At 38.7% G+C, this 20,356-nt stretch overlaps 1 protein-coding gene across 14 annotated transcripts; it reads left to right on the forward strand.

The window, feature by feature from the left end:
• Positions 1-8,673: 8,673 nt before the first annotated feature.
• On the forward strand, positions 8,674-14,145 carry LOC112318587 (olfactory receptor 8S1). 14 transcript variants are annotated; one of them, XM_045184074.3, is made up of 8 exons: positions 8,675-9,105; positions 9,208-9,261; positions 9,561-9,633; positions 9,745-9,877; positions 10,403-10,463; positions 10,563-10,619; positions 10,763-10,909; positions 12,078-14,145. In XM_045184074.3, the coding sequence occupies exons 6-8, from the start codon at positions 10,594-10,596 to the stop codon at positions 13,045-13,047; spliced, it is 1,143 nt and encodes a 380-aa protein (XP_045040009.2). In that variant the 5' UTR covers positions 8,675-9,105; positions 9,208-9,261; positions 9,561-9,633; positions 9,745-9,877; positions 10,403-10,463; positions 10,563-10,593; the 3' UTR covers positions 13,048-14,145. The 14 variants fall into 14 exon arrangements, with proteins under 14 accessions (XP_045040005.2, XP_045040007.2, XP_045040009.2 ...); XM_045184076.3 differs by having other exon boundaries at positions 9,745-9,777; XM_045184070.3 differs by lacking the exon at positions 10,403-10,463 and having other exon boundaries at positions 8,674-9,105.
• Positions 14,146-20,356: the final 6,211 nt, after the last annotated feature.

Genomic DNA, 20,356 nt, shown 5'->3' on the forward strand with positions numbered 1-20,356 from the left:
TGCAACACTGCAGTCTTTCAACACACATTCAGCTGCACGCTAAAGTTCGGTAACCACACTGGTAGTTGTTTCTTCATAAAGTTACCAAAGACAGTGGGAGGGTGAGCTGTTTACCAGCTATAATGCCCAAGAAAATAATGTTTGGGGTTTTTTTTTGCGTTCATTTGGCACTGACCTTGTTGCTCATTATTGAGTTCTAGGATGAGACCCCGATGATTACCTGTCACCCCAACCCACCCCCAGGTTGGTCAGATCCCATCTAATTCCATAATCTATGGAATGTCTGGTATATGCTGAGGACTTTTTTTAGAAACCACATGACATGGAAAACTAAACATTAATGTGTCCTTAGCATGTGATTTAAGGACTATAAACAGAGTATCTATAAACCACCAAGAAGAAAAGAACTTTAACAAGAAGATCAAATCTAAATATTAAGCATGCTATTACAGATTCTTTTCAGACTGGTCCTCATAAGGATAATAACATACCTCCCTTTGATTCTAAGATATACCTTTTTCATATGTTAGTGTTTCTGAAATTCAGATTTGTCTTACAATTGACACGTGTGCTTAATATGATTTATTCTGCTTGACAAAAAAAAAAAAGAAAAAAATCTAGCAATTACTAGGTGGTTTACTCTTTTCAGCAAATTGCAACTTGGAGGGAAACATATTAATAATAAGCACTAATGGGCCAGACAATGTGCTAGATGTTATGTGCACATTTCACTTAATCCTCACAACCAAGCTATGATGGGGTACAATGTTCAAACCCATTTGTTTAGGCAAGGAAACAGGAGAAAGGAGTAGCCTGTCCGAGGTCACAAGGCAGGTGAGGAGCAGAACTTGGGATTCAAGTTCAACTGTGTTTAACATCAACATCCATGGTCTTAATCTCATACATTACACATTCATCACTGTCTTCCTTTACTAAACTGTTTCTTCTGCCTGGAAGGTATTTTCTCTTTTCTTCCTAAAACTTGCTTATCTAAACAAGGCAGAATCAAATAGCGTCTTTCCTATAAAGGTTTCGCTGACCATTTGGGATCTGTAACAACTCTCTCTCTACACCAAGCCATGGCTTCTGTGACATTGGCTGTCAAAACGCTGATTTGAAAAAAATAAATGATCAGTAATCAGAACTTGTCATTCTGAAATTGTGCCACAAGGGGGCAGTGGCGTCCTAGCCATTAGATCTGAGCTAGCTGGCGTATTTACTCTCTCTCCTCCGTGGATTTATAAACTGGAGCTTTGTATACTTCATTTAAAGAAAAAATGTAAATCTCCGTTACAATGGTTACTCAGGCACTACTTTTAAAGTATAATGTTTGGAATCAGTTTTTAAAAAGAGTTTAAATTTAAAAAAGGAATTCAAGTTTTAATTTTGTATTTTTCTTAATTTATCCCAATTACCTTTAATTTTAGGTAATATTAAAAGAGGAAGAAAAGAGGAAAAGAACTGGGAGTAGGAAGATAAAAAGTTGTCCATAGGCTTCATTCCCAGCCATCAGACTTGTTCACGTAAACCCCACACCTCCCAGGCCTTCCTAAGCTGCCTGCAGTTTGTGATCATCTCTCTTCTTTCTACCTCAGACAAAAATGGCTGTGCAACCTGCCAGATATACTTCCTCTTATTAAAGAAACTACCTTAACTTTGTTTCCTGTAACTTAGAGCCCCGTTTTATTTCTTAGCAGTAACAGGAGCTGCCTGATCTTACAGTGCCATGGTGTTCCAGGGCTGCAGGAGCCTCTAACTCCAATTTACATAAATCAAAAGAAGGCATTTCTCTTTCCAGTTCAGCTAAGGAATAAAATATTACCTTCCTTGTTTTCCCAGAGTCAGAATAAACGAGCTGTAAATGAGGTGAGTGTGTGTGTGTACAGACAGATAGATGTAGATATACAATGTTTCACTTAATGGGTTTTGTATGTAGAAAGGGGTGTGTGTGTGTGTTTGGAATAGGCAACATACAAAGTGCTTTAGATTTAAATAAACTTGAGGCTAAATTCTGGCCCTTTACTACTTTAAATTTCTAACTGTAAGGTTTGGGCAAATAATTTATTTGAACCTTAGAATATGAAAAAAAAGCCCTGGCTGGTGAAGCTCAGTGGATTGAGGGCGGGTCTGCAAAGCAAAGAATATGAAAAAATATCTGTATTGTTAGAAGGGATTGTTTCTTCTCCACCTTTCTAGTTTTACACTGGTTGAATCTGCACCATTAATGCAAGAATTCTCTAATTCAACCTTCAAGTAATATTTTATTTAAATCCACTAATTGAAATTTTAAGTGGAAAAATATGTTATCTCAATAGATGCAAAAAGGCATTCAATAAAATTCAGGCCAGTGCTTAGTTATTATAAAAATCTTAGCAAACTGGGAATAGTAGGAAACTCTCTTAACATGACAGAGTAAATATAAAGCCTACAGTAAACTTTTATGTAAAGAACACATTTTAGAAATTTTTGTCTTCAATTAAAATAAGAAAAGATGGCCACTTTCCCTTTTACAATTTAATGCTGTATTGAAGTTCTCAATTGATGCAATAAGACAAGGAAATAAAAGAAGTTAAAATTTAAGAATTGGAAAGAAAAGGAGAAAATGTTATTATTTGAAGATGATGTGATTATCTACATAGAAAATCCTGTGGATTCTACTGATAATACCAAAACATATGCAAATTCATCACATGAGCTTTAATCTTCTGAAAAATACATAAAGTGTGGTATATTCTTGAAGTAGAATGCTATATGGTAATTAAATGAATGAACCATTTTTACACATCAACATGGATAAATTTCTGAAACATGTTGAATGGAAATAAAGCTAATTTCAGAATGTTTCATATAATGAGAGCTATTTGTCAAATTTAAAAACATAAATATACAACGAGGTTTGTCCAGGAGGTATCCGGCTATGTAATATGAAAAACAGAGACATTTATTGAAGAAGATACAAGATACAAGAAACATTGTACATAGGTCAATGATGCCTCAGTCCCCTTCAAAGTAGGCACCTTGGGACCTTACATAGTTCTTCCAATTGCCACCAGCTGCCTCATCATATTTTCCTAAATCTCATCGAATGTCTGAAATCTCTTCCCTTTCAAAGGTGATTTTAGTTTGGGGAAAAGCCAGAAGTTGCAGGGCACCGAATCTGGGCTGTAGTGGAGCTGAGTCACCTGAGTGATTTAATGTTTTACCAAAAAACCTCTGCACAAGATGTGACGCATGAGCAGGTGCATTGTTGTGCTGAAGCTGCCAATCACCAGTTGCCCATAGCCTCGGCCTTCTGAATCATCTGAATAGTTTCTGCAGAGGAATGTTCAAGTTTAATGCAAAATCTGATTCAGATTTGTCCCTCTACTTGCTCAGTCATTTTGAATGCGGCGGCCACACAGTACACATGCTCATTCAGTGGTGTCTACCACCCCCACTGACTAGTACAGTGAAGTCGTCATTGTTTACACATGTGCATTCCAGGCCACACTCCTTGGCTGCCAGATTACACTGATGCTCTGCACATTGTTATATTAACAATGGCTGGACTTTTGCCAGGCAGACCTCGTACATGTAGTAAAAATATAAAAGCATGCATGAAGAAGTGTACTAGTTTCCATTACAAGTAGTTCAACTAGTTCGGGTGTAACAAATTACCACAAATTTAGCAAATTAAAACAATAAATAATACCTATTTATTATCTCAAGATTCTGTAGATCGAAGTCCCAATACAGTGTCCTCTGCTTAGAGTCTAAGCAGGCAGAAATTGAGGTGTCAGCAGGGCTGCATTCCTTTCTGGAGGTTCTGGGGATGAATCCTCTTCCAAGCTCAGATGGATAGCAGAATTCAGTTTCTTGATATCATAAGACTGAGGTTTCTGTTTCTTTGTTGGCTATCAGCTAGGGGCTGGGCTTTGCTGCTAGCAGTGGGTGCATGACTTCTGATTCTTTCTGTACATCCTGGGTCAAGTCTTCTCATGTTTTGAATCTATTTGACTTCATTTCTACCACATCTCTTTCACACTAATGGGGGGTGGTTCTCTGATTTTAACGGCTCATGTGATTAAATTTGGCCCACCTGGATCATCAAGGATAATCTCCTTTTCAAAAAGTCTATAACCTTAATGACATCTACAGAGTCCCTTTTGCCATGTAAAGTAACATATTCACAGGTTCCAAAGATTAGGGAGTGGACATCTTTAGGGGGCCATTCTGCCTCCTGTAGGAGGCTATGTTCTAACTTTAAGGTAGTGGTTACCTACGGGTAGAGAAAGGGATGGGGGAATGGCATAAGGAAGACTTCAAATCTATACTCTCCTGTTTTTGAAAACTAATCTGAAGCAAATATGGTAAAAGTTAAGATTGTTAAGTATGCATGATAGTGGAGAGTTTTTGTATTTTCGTCTTTGTGTAGGTTTGAAAAATTACATAATAAAACCACTTAGAATAAATGACAAGAAACATTGGAAAATGGTGTTTTGTGCATCTCAGTGTTGTAGAGCAAATTCAACACTGAGATCATCAGAGATCATCAGTAATCTATAGAGACACTTCAGAAGAGTGGTTGATGCAGAAATGATTGCCAGGTGATACAATTATCACTTTACCGTACTTGGGTGTGAAGAAATGAGAAAATGAAGACAGAAGCTCTAAGGGTATATGGGACTGGGAAGTGTTTTTAGAGAAAAAAATGTTATGACACACACAGAAGTAGAGAAAATAGTTTGAATGTGCTAAGTGTTAAATGCAAAAGACAAATGGAAAAGGAAAGTTGAATACCAACTAGAGAAATAAGACGTTTGAAGGAGCTAGGTCCCAGAAGAAGCAGAATGGAATATTATCTAAAGCACAGATGGAGGTATTCGTCTTGGATTGAGAGGGGACATCCCAGTACTGTGCTAGCTAGCTCAGGTTGCTATAACAGAATACCATAGACTGAGTGGTAAAGATGGGCAGAAAGCAACCTCTCTGGTCTCTTCTTATAAAGGCACTAATCCCATCTTGAGGGCCCCACCCCACGACCTCATGTAAACGCTCTTATCTCCTAAAGGTCACATTTCCAAATACCATGGCATTGAGGGTAAATTTGTACCATCATATCAATTTGTGTGCATGGTGGGGGGAGGGAGAGAGACAATGTAGTGCATAGTGTGTACCAAACTGAAGGAGGGAGTAAAAATAGTTGTCTGTATACAGAGATATCTGGTCATTTTTACCCATCTTCCTTCCTTTACCCAGGCAGGAAGATGGGTAAAAATGTTATTATATAGTGGCTATGAAAAATGTATATGGTGAAATATACAAGCTCTTAATCTATATCAAAAGATAGGACAGATAGCAAGGTAAGGGGAACCATGAGAACCCCAGTACCCTATGGCAGAGACAGTCCAAATTGGGAAGGAAAGCAACACGCCATGTGGATGGACACTTTGCTCACTTATTTCATTGTCATTGTACCCTTTCTCTTACTCATAACTCTGATTTCATTTAGGTGCCCAGCACAAGGGGATAATTCGCTATTGTCTAAACCGTTCATGAAATTCTACTGTCCTTCACCAGATACTCAGTGTCCCAGTCTTGCTTGCAGCTCACGGTATCTGCAAGATACAGACTTAGCCAGTGAGTCTACAGGGAACCAACCCTCTGCTGGAATAGTCTTTGCTCTCCTCTCTAATTTGGACAGATGTATGCGAATGTGATGCGAGGCACTACAGAAGCCTTAATGAGACTATGAGAGAAAGGGTAAACTACTATAATCACATCAAACCAATAATTTGATTTTTCATGAAAATGCTAAAACAAACTCCAAATCTCATACCTCCCCATACTTACTTGTAAGTAAATTCAAACATTCTTCTGGGTTAAACTATGGCCATGTAGGTTTTCTCTTATTTTCATCCAAATGTACCCTCATTAATATGAAATGCAAACAAAAGGAAGAAACCAATCTAGGAGGAAAAAACACCAAAAAAACTTCAAATTATTTGCTTATGCTTCCTTTGGTAGAAATATATAATATGAACATTTCTTTAGAAAGGGTTGGGAGGAAAGAGAAAATGATAAAAACTAGAGATTAGAGAAAAATGCAGACAAAATAGTAAAGTAAACCAAACAAGGACTGAACAAAGAGCAGCATTATCAAATATGTAAATTAGCAATACCTAATAATAATAGAGTAGGCATGAACTAAAATAATATTATCAAGGACTTTCACATCTGGTAACTACTAACTAGGTAATTTGGACCAACACATGTTTCAAAAACAAAAAGCTGAACAGCATATTTCTTTTCTCTTTATTTTTATCATTGACACTTTCACAGACGTCCCCATTCCCCTCCCTTTGCCCACTTTCACCCAGCCCCTCCACCATCACCACACTATTTATTATCTGTCTGTGGGCCAGGCATACATGTTCTTTGGCTAATCCCTTCCCCTTCCATCCAGCCCTCTCCTTCCTCCCTCCCTCTGACAGCTCTCAGACTGTTCCATGGATCCATACCCCATTTTTATTTTGTTTGTCAGTTTGTTTTGTTCATTAGATTTCGTATATAAATGAGGTCATATGGTATTTGTCTTGCTCTGACTGACTTATTTCACGTTGCATAATCATCTCTGGTCCATCCGTTGAACGGCATATTTTTAAGATCTGCTCTGAAGATATCTGAAAACTAAGAAAGCAGAGAAGAATTATGGAGCCATCATCACAAAGAAAATCCAGAGAAGCAAGCTCAGTATTTGGGGGTCTCTTCTCCATTGGGGCATCTTTAAGAGGTGACTGAGAATATGAAAGGCCATTTTGACAGTTTCCTCAAGTTAATGGGAAACATGGATTTCAAGGGCCATCAAGGGGCGGGTCGGAACCTCCAAGGGCAACAGCCTGAAGTAAAGTGGATTGGTGGCAGGCTGGCTCCACAGGGGCCGAAACTCAGCTCACCTCAGCCCTGCAGGTACTTAGAGGGGCCCACAGGACGCCCACGGGACCGCCGATGCCCATGGCTGTCTGATGAAAGAAGGCGAACATTTTCTCTGGAGGGAGAGACTGCAGTCCAGAATCTTGAGTAATTTCCATAATTTTACCACAATATCCTATTCTTAATCAGAAAAGATAAACAAGAATATGGGGAAACAAAAACTAGAGAGAGTAGAAGCAGATCCAGATTCACTACTTTAAAGTTCAAACCATTTATGGAGATTTAGGACACGACTGAGAATTTTGGCATACTATTTCTGGAAACTATTTAAAAATGTAAGTGAAAATTCTAGACATAAAAATCAATGGCTGAAATTAAGATCTTAATGTATAAATTTAGAGGAGATTAGACAGTGTTGAGAGTATACCAGTGACATATAAGAGAGATAAGAAGAAAATGTGTACAGCAAGGCACAGAAAGAATAAAGCAAAAACAGACAATGTGATATAAATAATGTGTAGAATGTAGAAACATATATGTATGTGGAGTTTAAAGGAGAGAGAAAGAATGAGTAGTAGATGAGAAAACGGGACAATATGTAAGATAAGGGATGCAAATTTTCCAAACTAAAAAATGCATCAACTACAAATGCTAGAAGTCCTATAAATAAATCCTAAGTATGATAAATAAAAAGAAAGTCACATTTTCATATTATAATAAAATTACTAAACCAAAAGAGAAAATATGAAAAGTGGCAAGAAAAATAGACAAATGAACTTTAGAGACATACAACTAGACCAGTGATTTTCAACATTTTCCATCTCATGGCACACATAAATGAATTACTAAAATTCTGCAGCACACCAAAAAATGTCATTTTTTTGCCAGTCTGGAAAAAAAGGTATAATTTCGATTCATCCACACCAAACAGCTATTGATTTTTTTTGTTTTTGGCTGCTACGTTTTTATTTGAATCTAAGGCAAAAGGGGTCAGTGCTCCTGACTAAATAGGTGTTGCATGTTTTGAAAATTCTCTCAGCACACCGGTTGAAAATCACTGAATTAGACTAACAAGTTGACTTCAAGAGAAACATTAGACAAGTGAGGAAACAGGACAATGAGATACTATCTTCAAAGTACTGAATAAAAAATATCTCCCCATTATGATTCTATGTCCAGTAAAACATCCTGTAAGAATGAAGGTGAGATAAATACATCACCGGAAAACTTGCACTACAGGAAAAATTCAGTTCTTCAAGGAGAAAGAAAAAGCTCACAGATGGAAGTTCTTATTCCCTTTTGACCTTTTCTGTTATTTTATAGAGCCCTAGGAGAACTATCCCGCTTTGCTTATACTTCTTAACATTGACTCTAGTTTGCGTTAGAGTCATCCACTGAAATCTAGTTTCAGCTATTGAATTTGCGATTCTAGATGTAGAAAAAAATTGAACAAAAAAGGTCAAATATGTAGGTAAATTTAAATTACATTGACTTGATAATGTTATCTACAATAATGATTGTCTTTATTATATATAACAAATGCATGAGAATGTTAGCAAAATGATATAAAGGTAAGCTGTGAGTCAGTTTCAGTAGGAATTCCCAGTGGGATCTTCCAGGACCCATTGTTAGCTGAATCCAAAGGATGCTTCAGGCTGAGCTTTCCAGCAGGGAGGATGGACCCAACATCCCCTGGGCTTTCAGGTCATGCCTTGCCATCCCATTGGACACCTTAACCCACAAGCCCTTCTGAATGGCTAGCCCTGAACCTCCTTTGTTAGGAAGTTGCTCTTAACAATATATTAACAGTCGCAGAGAGAGATTTGTGAACAAATGATTGTATAATTATGCTAGAGGAAGTAGGAAAGAAGGTGCTTTATTACTTATTAGGAATTTGACATTTTTGAGCTTTTCTTTTCTGTCATTTTGTGGAGCCCTTAGGAGATAAGAACAAAAATGCTGTCAAAGTTTAGGAGAGATTTCTGAAGTCCTTATGTGCAGAGGCTTTTGAGTACTGAGCTTACATATTTCTCTTTAAGCACAAAAATCTTCACTGCAAAAAGCAATGTCAGTCCACATGATTGAACTGTTGTGGGACATTTTCTGTCTTGTGAATCTCTCCTGAGCTCAGAGGCACGCCCACCGACTCAGAAAAGCCAGGCGCATCCTGTACCAGGAAAAGACAGAAACACGGTAATGTTTTTCCTCTGTTCGCTGATGGCTTTCCCTGCTCCTCTGTTCCATGTAGGATATTTTTACCCTCAATTCCCACCACTTTTTGTTCCTCCTCATCAGGCACTTCTGTTCCCCTGGAGTCCTCTCGTCTTATCTTTGTTTTCCTGACTGGAGGTAGGAGAACATTTCTCTCTGACATAGTATTTGTTTCCGTTACCTAAAATGTGTTGTTTTTTTTTTTTTCCTTAAAACTGCTTCTCTTCCTCCTTTTGGGAAAATTATACACTTAGATTTGGGGTGAAGAAAAGAGAATCTAATGATTCTTCAGCACCCCAGTTGTCTTCAGCCCCATATGTTAGTTAGTCAGTTAAGTACTCACAATTTCCCAAAGTAATTATTTTTAGTCTTCAGTTTACATGCGGGGCAATCCAGACAAGTCTCCTTCCTCTATCTTGCTGTATTCCCTGTTTCAGGTGCTGAAAGCCCACATTGTACCAGAAACCGGGAGGTCTGGGGAGGCTGAGACCTGAGAGCTGGCTGTAAGAGGTGGGAGTACATCGGGACTTCAACGATAGTCTTTGGGCCCCTTGTGACTCAGAAATCACCCTCTCTGAGCACTCCAAACATGCAGGGTCCAGAAACGAGTTATATCTTCAGTTATAGGTACCCCCCATGAGGATGTACCCCGAGGTATGTGTAAGTTCAGAACAGAGCACAAGATACAGTGTTGAGGCAAATCCATCCTCTTGGTGAAAATGTCCTCCAGTGCCCTTTCTGCCTCTGGTTTCAGGTGAGTCCAGGGTGTCCGGATCCCTTGCTGGCTCCTAATCAGATCTGTTCTCTCTGAGAAGTAAAGCCCTAGACTATTCTCATGAGTCTCATTCATTCACCTACTCATTCACACATGCATTCTTGTTTTTAAATGACACCTTTTGAGCAACTCCTTCAAGCCAGTCACAATATGTAGGTTCTTTTGTAAGTCTCATTCCAAAAGGAGCTCCTCTCGGACAGCTTTCCTTTGGAAATGATCTAGTCTGCTATCCCCACCTAACTGTAACAGTAACTGAAAACATGTAGTGGCAGCATTCTCAGAGCTGTTTCCATTGCAAATTTGGACTCACTAGTCTGCATAAAGGAAGCACTGAGAAGAGTAAAACTGTAGCACCACATAAAAGTGATGATTTTATTTACTTCTGTGACCCTTCAAATATCTAATACAGTACAACTTCACCTGTGAGGGAGGCTGGCCCCTGACAGGATGCAATTTCCAGATCTGTCTTATGCAAGATTTTCATGCTTTGGAGTTTATTTCTAGGAGAGAGAGTTTCCCCAAAGTTTAAGGCATTTCTAGTGCTATAGTGGAGCTCAGTTTGGAGGTGAGTAAAACAGAAGGGAACTTTCTTTTCGCTGCCCTCTGAAATTACCACGGGTGGTTCTCTGCCTGTGTTTCATGGTTTGATTCCTTGCTTTTCCAGCATCTTCCGCCACGGATGTACAACTCTCTGGATGTACTATTCTCCGGATGAATCCAGGTAGCTGTAGCCACAGCTAGAGTGGTGAATAAAAGAAAAAAAATAAAGTAATAATAAGACAAAATGCAACCCCCACATGACTGGAAGTAGTTAGGTTTTTGTAAATAATATGTACAATTTACCCATTTATTTTCCTCTTTTAGAAATCAAGGCACAGATCTATATCAGCAGGAATTTTCAAACTCTGCCTTAATACCAAATTCTCCCACTGCCATTCAAACTTACGCATCTTTTGGGCCATGGGATTTCAAAAGGTCTTTCTTTTATTCTGTTAGCTGTTGCTCAACAAGGTGAGAATTACAAGTCCTGTGGACTCGATTCCTGAGAATAGCTATAATTCTGTGTATTATTCGGATAAACCATGGGAGAGAAATCATGTTTTTGAGAAACTGAATGTGCTGGTCTTGCAGTAGAGACACAAGATAGAAAGCAGGACATGAAGGTTAAGACGGTGTAGTTCATAGTGTTGACGGGTTATCCTGCGCTTCTGGTTGTAATCTGGGTTGTCGGTGCAGGTCGGGTGTGGGGGGAAAGTCAAGCTTTAGAAAGTTAGTAGGCAGTCTATATCTACAAATGGCATGAGGGCGCAGACAAGAGCTGAATCTGAAGAGATCACACAGATTGAGCATGGAGACGACAACCAGAGTACGTTTGCATATCCGACAGCCGTTTCTGGTGATAAACTGCATTGTGTCTGGGCTATCTCTGTGCTGCCTTTTCTTTAATTTACTCCCTTTCTCCTTGCTTGGCAAATGCCCAGCCACTACCTGTATTCACTTTCCAGTAATGATCTCATTTAAATACTCAGTGAAAAATAAAAGCCATTAGATGAGAAGTCCTTTCTCATCTTCCTTTCTCACGCCAGTTCTCCTGACTTCATGCACGTTGGATGGATGGAGTAAACACACTCTCCCTTAAGGCCTCCCATGCTTTGCTTCTGCTCTGAAATCCACTGCTCTCAGAGACACCATTTCTGCAATTTTGTCTTATTCCTCCTGGAATTTCTGTCTTTCTACTGGATTATTATGAACAGTTTACAAAGTCTTTCAGCAGATTTAATAATGAAACAAGAACAAATTAAGAAATTAAAGAAAGAACAATAAAGATGGACAGGGAATTGATGTAGAGTGGGAATTCTGTAGAAAACATAATTATAGGTTTGAGGAAATCTAGACACTTACCATTTTGGAACACACATTTTGAGTGGGCAAGAAACTTTGTGAGTGGAGAAGAAGGTCAAAACCCTGGAATATTAGACATAAGAAGAGGCTTGAGCCCTGATCGGTGTGGCTCAGATGGTTGGGCATTGTCCTGTAAAGTGAAAGGTCACGGGTCAGAGCACAGGCCTGGGCTGTGGGTTCTGTCCCTGAAAGGACCGTCTATGAGAGGCAACTGATCAATGTTTCTCTCCCTCTCTCTAAACATAAATAAATAAAATCTTTAAAAAAAAAAAAAAAGGAGAGGCTTCAGCCAATTTACTTCTGACATTCCAAAGGACATGTTGAAGGCAATGAGGAACCACAGCGTCGTCTCTGAGTTCGTCCTCTTGGGGCTGTCTTCTGACCTCCAGATCCAAGCTCTGCTCTTTGTGCTCTTCCTTGCTGTTTACCTCCTGACCCTGATGGGGAACCTGATGCTGCTGCTGCTGATCAGGGTTGATTCGCACCTTCACATCCCCATGTACTTTTTCCTGGGACATCTGTCCTTCCTGGATCTCTGCCATTCCTCTGTCACTGTGCCCAAGCTGTTGGAGAACCTCCTGTCTGAGAAGAAAACTATCTCAGTGGAGGGCTGCCTGGCTCAGGTGTTCTTTGTGTTTGCCACAGGGGGCACTGAGTCCTGCCTACTCGCTGTGATGGCCTATGACCGCTATGTTGCCATTAGCTCTCCCCTGCTCTATGGCCAGGTGATGAACAGACGGCGGTGTGTGGGGCTGGCTTGGGGCTCATGGAGCTTGGCTTTTCTGGATGCTCTCATCAATATCCTCGTAGCTCTCAGTTTAGACTTCTGTGAGGCTCACAAAATCCACCACTTCTCCTGTGAGCTGTCCTCCCTCTACCCTTTGTCCTGCTCTGACGTGACAGCAAGCTTTACTGCCCTGCTCTGCTCTACCGTCCTGCATTTCTTTGGAAATTTTCTCCTGATCGTTTTGTCCTATGTTCGCATTTTGTCCACCATCCTGAGCATCAGCTCTACCACAGGCAGAAGCAAGGCCTTCTCTACCTGCTTCTCCCACCTCACAGCAGTGGTCTTCTTTTATGGCTCAGGATTTCTCCGCTATCTCATGCCAAATTCAGAATCCACTCGAGAGTTAATCTTCTCCTTGCAGTACAGTGTGGTCACCCCCATGCTGAATCCTCTCATCTACAGCCTGAAGAACAAGGAGGTGAAGGCAGCTCTGAAAAGGATGTTGAGAAAATGTTCCTAGTGTTTCAATAGTAGACTATGGCATCAGAATGATGAGGAACCTGGGTAGAATTGCAATAAATAGTGCCCGCATATTGAGAATTTTCTGATGTCAGGATCTGCAAGATACCTTACAGATTTTCTCTTCTTTCTTTCTTTTTAACCCTCACTTGAGGCCTCGATAGGTTACTTCCTGGACTCTCCTGGCCCAGAGATCAGACCTGAAACCTTGTGGTGTACAGGATGCTGGCTCCAACCAGCTGAGCCTCTCAGCCAGGGCCTTAGAGCTTTCCTAAAAATACTCACACAGAGGGGAGTTAATTTTTTGGGAATGATACCAGTTTAGTCCTAGTGTGAGGAAGGTGGGTGGATAAACCTCTTTCTTTGTCTAGCAATTTTTCTTATAAAAATATTTAATTTATTACACACAGTATGGTAGAAATTGGTATTTCCCTCCCTCTACCTTTATCATCCTTCTAGCAACTAAACTCCACTTGCTCTATATGGTTGCACAGAGACTGTTAATCATGGCGTCCCCAAGTCCTCCCCCTCCCCTGCTCTTTATGCACCCACTCTTCCTGGCACAGTGGCTGGAAATGGAATGGGTCCGTGGTCAATGTCAGGCCACGGTGTAAGGAATTTCAATGTTGAGGAGCGATTCGGAGAGGAGAGGTCTTTGCAGTGCTCTGACAGCCTGTGCCAGTGGCCCTGCTTGTAACACCAGTAGTGGCCTCCCAGGTTCTGTCTGTTCAAGGCAGATTTGTAAACATGAATCCTAATAAGAACATATGAGTAGGTATTGGCATCACATCAGGGACTGAGCTCAGCACTTTACATACGTTATCCTATTTAAATATCCCAAGTGTTTTAGGTAAATGCCTTAGTTATTATTATTTTAGGAAGAGGAAACTGACTCAGAGAAGTAAGTGGTGGGGATGGAATTTGGATCCAAACAGGACGGACTTACCCCTAAGTCTGTGCTCTTTACCACCTTGACAAACTGACTCTCCTCTTGCCCATGTTGTGGGCTATGCTTGCCGCAGTTCATGCATTTCCTTTCTAATGCTTTATTACTGTTGTTGTCTTCATTTACTTTGCTTAAGTAAGTCAAAATTGGATTCTGTCTACAAGGAAAAGACCTAAAAGATATACATTGTTGCCACCATGGAATTGCAGGTAGAGACATCCAAGGACAATGGGGTTGGCAGCAAGGTTATCTTCAGAATAGAAGGAGAGATCAAGATTTTCTCAGACAAGCAACAGTTAAAGGAGTTCACCACCACTAAAGCGGCATTATAAGAAATTTTAAGGGGAATTCTTTAATGGAAAAGGCTGAAACTAGAAATAAGATGAAAAAATATGTACTGGTAAAGGCAAACATATAGTAAAGATAGTAGACCAACCACTTATAAATGTAGTATGAAAACAATTAAAATGGCAATAAGCACATACCTATCAATAATTATTTTGTTGGAAGTTGACTAAGTGCTCCATTGCAAAAACAGGATGTCTGAATGGTTAAAAACAAACAAACAAACAAACAAGACCCCTACATATACTGCCTACATAGTCTCCAGATTGAAAGTCACACAGAGACTGGAAATAAATAAATGGAAAAGAGATTTCATGTAAATGGAAATGAAAAAAAGGAGAAGCTGGGATAGCATTATTTACACCAGCCAAGTCACTGAAGCAGCCCAGGCGCTCCTCACTGGATGAACGGACAGAGATGGAGGTGTGTGCGCACAGCGCACTGGGGTGTCACTCAGCCATAAAAGAAACGATCCTGCCATTTGCAACAACATGGAGGGACCCAGAGGGTGTTATGTTAAGTGAAATTAAGTCAGAGAAAGACAAATACTGTATCATTTCACTTAGGGGTGGAAACTAAAAAACTAAAATGAACAAACAGAACAAATTGACCCATAGATAGAGAAAAACTGATAATTGTCAGAGGGTTGGGTGGTGGGGTATGGACAAAAAGGCTAAGGGGATTAGGAGGTACAATGTAAATAGTCATGAGGATGTAAAGGACAACGTAAGGACAGTTAATATCACAATAACTTCGAATTGTGACAGATGGATAGTGGACGTTTTGTGGTGATCACTTTGTAAGGTGCATAAATGTAAATCTCACTATGTTCTACACCTGAGACCAATACAATGTTGTATGTCAACTGTACTTTAATTCAGAAGAGCTTTACATTTCAGAATAAAAATTAGACATGAAACCAAAAAAAAAAAAAAAAGAACAATGGGGATGGATACTTGGAATCATTTGTTTGACTGATGCATGTAAATAGAGACCACAAATAATGCATTTGTTTATCCTGCTTCAATCCATTTACCTAATGACCAAAAATCCCCAGCTGTGAGGGGGCCCCATGACAAGAGAAGACTCCCCAGCTCGTGCACACTTCTAGACAAGCAGCCCAGTGGTAGTGCAGAAATGGCAGAACATGAGAGCGTCACGAGCAGAGCAAGTGCAACATGGGGCCTGTGGCAACTCCAAAAAGAAACCAACAATTTCAGCAAAGGTCCCTTACACCATGAAACATGATTGGAGAATTACTGCAAAAGGAATTTTGGAGAGAGATGTGTGGATTAAAATTATCATGGTCAAAAATCAGTAAATGAGTAGATCAAAAAACTATAGCACATTTATGCAATGCAACACTACGCAGCAGAAAGAAAGGAGCTCCTCCCCTTTGCAACAGCATGGATGGAACTGGAGAGCATTATGCTAAGTGAAATAAGCCAAGAAGTGAAAGACAAATGCCATATAATCTCATCTATAAATTGAACCTAATCAACAAAACAAACAAGCAAGCAAAATATAACCAGAGACATTGAAATAAAGAACAAACTGACAGTAACCAGAGGGGAGGGGGGGGCGAGAGGATAACAAGAGAAAGAAGGGGAAAGGTCATCAAGGAACCTGTATAACGGATCCATGGACAATGCCAAAAGGGGGCAGGATTGAAGGTGGTAGGTGAGGGGTAGGGGAAGTGGTGTCAAGAAAATGGAGACAACTGTACTTGAACAACAATAAAAATTTTTTTAATTAATTATTTTTGCAATCACCTTTTGGTTCCTGCTTATTTACAAACTGTCGGCTGTCACCATCCAGCAGCAGAGAACATAAACTCAAAGAGATCAAGGACATTTTTTGGCATCTTCGCTACATTTTTAAGAAAGTTAAGATAGTTTCAAACTTGCTTGTTGCACAATAAGTAGATTCTCACTGTGTAAATTATGGGCAAAGAAATGAGAGTATATTTAGGATGGAGTCCCACCATGGGGACCTCACTGCCAAAGCACTCACTCTGAAATAACTATATGAGTAGAATAGTCTACCATGTGAGTGCATTTATCTTTCTTCGTGAGGCTAGTTCTGGTCCATGAACTCACAGTTTGGCCGTGGCTGGGCAAGGTGATGCTTATGCCAGGGTTCAACAAGGTCTTCACGCTTGGCAGCTGTTCTGCTCTTCTCACTGGCAAAATTTATTTTGATAAAGGCCATACACAGCTTTTGTTAGATGTACACCAGATATGTTGCATTTTTTGTTTCTATAGTGAATTAAAGATTCGATTACATTTATTGTGTGGGGATTTCCAGTATGTGGGAATGCCATGGTCCCGCATGCACTCATCCTATATCTGCCAGCTTTGCTGAGCTACATTCCTGGTTCTAGTTCCAGTGGCTTGTTGATAGATAGTATAGGATTTTAAATTTGTTTTCATTATTTCATCTTAAATAAAAGGAAATAACTTACTTTTCTATGCAATTTTTTATATATTTCATACTTTAAAGTGGATCCAGTGGCCAGGACCCCCAGTACTGACATCTTTTTTATTGGTACAAATGAGAAAGCTTCTCATGTTTCAGCATTAAAGATGGTATTTGTTGTTTTTGATCAGTACATTTGACTTAGTAAATGAGTCCCCTTCTAATGATATTTTTCTAAGAATTGGTGTAAAATTTTGTCAAATATATTTCCTATTTCTATTGAGTACCAGGACATGTCTGTCACATAATAAGCATGCAATAAATACCTGTTGAATAAAAATAAATTTATTGAACAGTCATGTGGCTTTTATTATTTGATTTTTTAAAATAATCGGTTGTATCAGTAGATGTTCCGGTGTTGAAGAGTTGTTGCATTCCTGAAATCACCCCACTTAGATAGAGCAGTAAAAACAAAATGACCTTTCATCAATATTTAACTTTGGAGTTTCCTATTTATGTTTATAAGTGAGATAGTATAATTTTTTCTTGCATTCATCTGGTCTTTTCTTTTTAACAGCCTCATTGAAATTATGTTTCACACATCACAAAGTTCAGCTATTCAGTGTGTCCAGTGCCATGGTCTCCAGCACATTCGCTGAGTTGTGTGACCATCACCACAACTCAGTCTCAAAACATTTCATCATCTCATGCCCACGAGCAGTCGCACTCCAAACCCTCCCCTACACAATCACTAGGCTATTTTTTGCCCGTATAGATTTGCCTATTTTAGACATCTGATTCTGGCATCAATAATACGCTTTCTTTCATCCTTGTATATCCTTAAAATATTTTCATTAAAAAGGGGTTTCCTTTTATCTTCATTTCCTTGAAGATTTTATAAAACTCATCTTTAAAATTTTGAGGAATTCTGTGTTTTTGTTGCTGTGGAGGTAACCACTTTGTTTGCCAATTTAATTCCTTTAATGATTAGTAGTATATTTGGGTTTGATATTTGTTCGTGAATCAATTTTAGTAATTTGTAACTTTTGCCTGTTATTCATTTAATGTATTAAACGTCATTGATATTTTGTTACTTATAATATTCTAATATTTGTTCAATGTATTTCAGCACTGATTTAATTTCAAGCATAAAGGAAAGTTGAAAGAATTCTGCAGTGAATATCCATATAATCACATCTAAATTTTACTATTAACATTTGGTATGTGTGCCTTATCAACTAACTACCTGTCCATCTATCCACTCACCAATTACCTTTTTAAATGCACTTTGAAAAAGTTGCAGACATCAGTAGACTTCACCCCAAATACTTCAGCATGCATATCATTAACTAGAATTCAAACTTTGATAATACTGTCTTCACCTTTGCTTCTGTGGTAAAATTTACATGCTGAAATACTAACAGTGTCATTCAATGAATTTTGATAAATGTAAATTGCGGTGTCACTCAAATGCCTGTTCAGATACAGAGCATTACCACTACCCAAGCGAACTATTTGGGTTGACCGAAAAGTTCATTTGGTTTTTTCCGGATGATGGCTCTAGTAGTGCTCAGCTGTCTTTAACTTCACTCAGAACAATTTTGTTAGATTGTGTTGTGACAGCTGTCATAACAGTGTGCATTAAAAACACTTATCAAAATTGGTGAATTTTTGTGTAGCCATTATAATTTTGAAGATGGAAGAAAATACATAATATTTTCAGCATATTACTCTTTGTTATTTTGAGAAAGGCTAAAATGCAACTTTGCAGTGTGTGGAGAAGGTGCTGTGATTGATTGAATGTTTCAAAAGTGGTTTGTCAAGTTTCATGCTGGACATTTCTCGCTGGATGATGCTCCACGCTTGGGCAGACCACTTGAACTTGACAGTGATCAAATCGAGATATTAACTGAGAATTCATCATGTTTTTGAGATTCATCTGTGTCATGCCACTTATCAGCAATTTGTCTCATTTATTGTTAAGTAATATATCATTGCATGAATGTATCTCCATTTCTTTATCCATTCTATCAGGCTGCTTCCAGTTTGGCATTATTATGAATAAAGCTACAATGAACATCCTTATAAAAGCCGTTTTGTGCATAATTATTGTCATTTCTTTTGGGGAATATCTGGTATTGGAATTATTGGGTCAGTCATAAGTATGTAAAATTTTATAAGAAACTGCCAGATATTTCTCCAAAGGGGTCATATCATTCTATAGTTCCACCAACCTCAGTGTTTGCAAATTCTGGCCACTCTACATCTCAACAACATTTGGTTTGGCTAGCCTTTTTAATTTCTTTCCATTTCTGTGGATGTCTAGTGAAATATCCATGTCATTTTAGTTGGCATTTCCCTGATAACGAATGATCTTGAATACTATTTCAAACATTTAGCAGTCACTCATACCTTTCTTTTATAAAGTATTTGTTCAAGACTTTTGCTCATTTTTAAATGAATATTTTAAAATAAGTAGTATGAGATTCAATGGGCAAAAACTACAACTGTTGCCCTTAAGATGGGGAACAAGACAGGAATGTCTGCTTTCACCTGTCTTATTCAACATAGTATTGGAAGTCCTAGCCACAGCAATCAGACAAGAAGAACTAAGGAGCATCCAAATTGGAAAGGAAGTAGTAAAACTGTCTTTATTTGCAGATGACATGGTATTGTATATAGAGAACCCCAAAGATTCCACCAAGAAACTATTAGAACTGATAAATGAATTCAGCAAAGTAGGATACAAAATTAATTTCCAGAAATCAGCTGCATTTTTGTATGCCAATAACGAGCTAACAAAAAGGGAAGTTAAGAAAACAGTCCCATTCACAATTTCTTCAAAAAGAATAAAATACCTAGGAATAAACATAACCAAGGATACAAAAAACCTGTACGTGGAAAATTATAAGACACTGAAGAAAGAAATTGAAGATGATACAAATAAGTGGAAGCACATACCGTGTTCATGGATAGGAAGAATTAACATTATTAAAATGTCCATACTACCCCAAGCAATCTATAGATTCAGTGCAATTCCTATCAAGATTCCAATGACTTATTTCACAGAACTAGAACAAATATTTCAAAAATTAATATGGAACCACAAAAGGCCCCACATAGCACCAGCAATCCTGAGAAAGAAGAACAAGGCTGGAGGACTCATGCTATCTAATAGCAAATTATACTATAAGGCCATAGTAATCAAAACAGCATGGTGCTGGCATAAAAACAGACACATAGATCAATGGAACCTAACAGAGAGCCCAGAAATAAACTCAAACCTTGCTTCCTCTGTCAAATTAATTCAACAGAGGAAGCAAGCACATACCATGGGCTAAAGATAGTTTATTCAATAAATGGTTTTGGGAAAATTGGACAGATACATGCAGAAAAGTGAAACTAGACTACCTTCTTATACCACACACAAGAATAAATTCAAAATGGATCAAAGACTTAAATGTTAAACCAAAAACCATAAAAATCTTAGAAGAAAACATAGGCAGCAAAATCTCAGACATTTCTTGTAGCAATATTTTATTGGATATATCTCCCAGGCAAGGGAAACAAAAAATAATAAATGGGACCATATCAAGCTAAA

Source organism: Desmodus rotundus, chromosome 3 (genome assembly GCF_022682495.2).
Source record: "Desmodus rotundus isolate HL8 chromosome 3, HLdesRot8A.1, whole genome shotgun sequence".
NCBI lineage: Eukaryota > Metazoa > Chordata > Mammalia > Chiroptera > Phyllostomidae > Desmodus > Desmodus rotundus.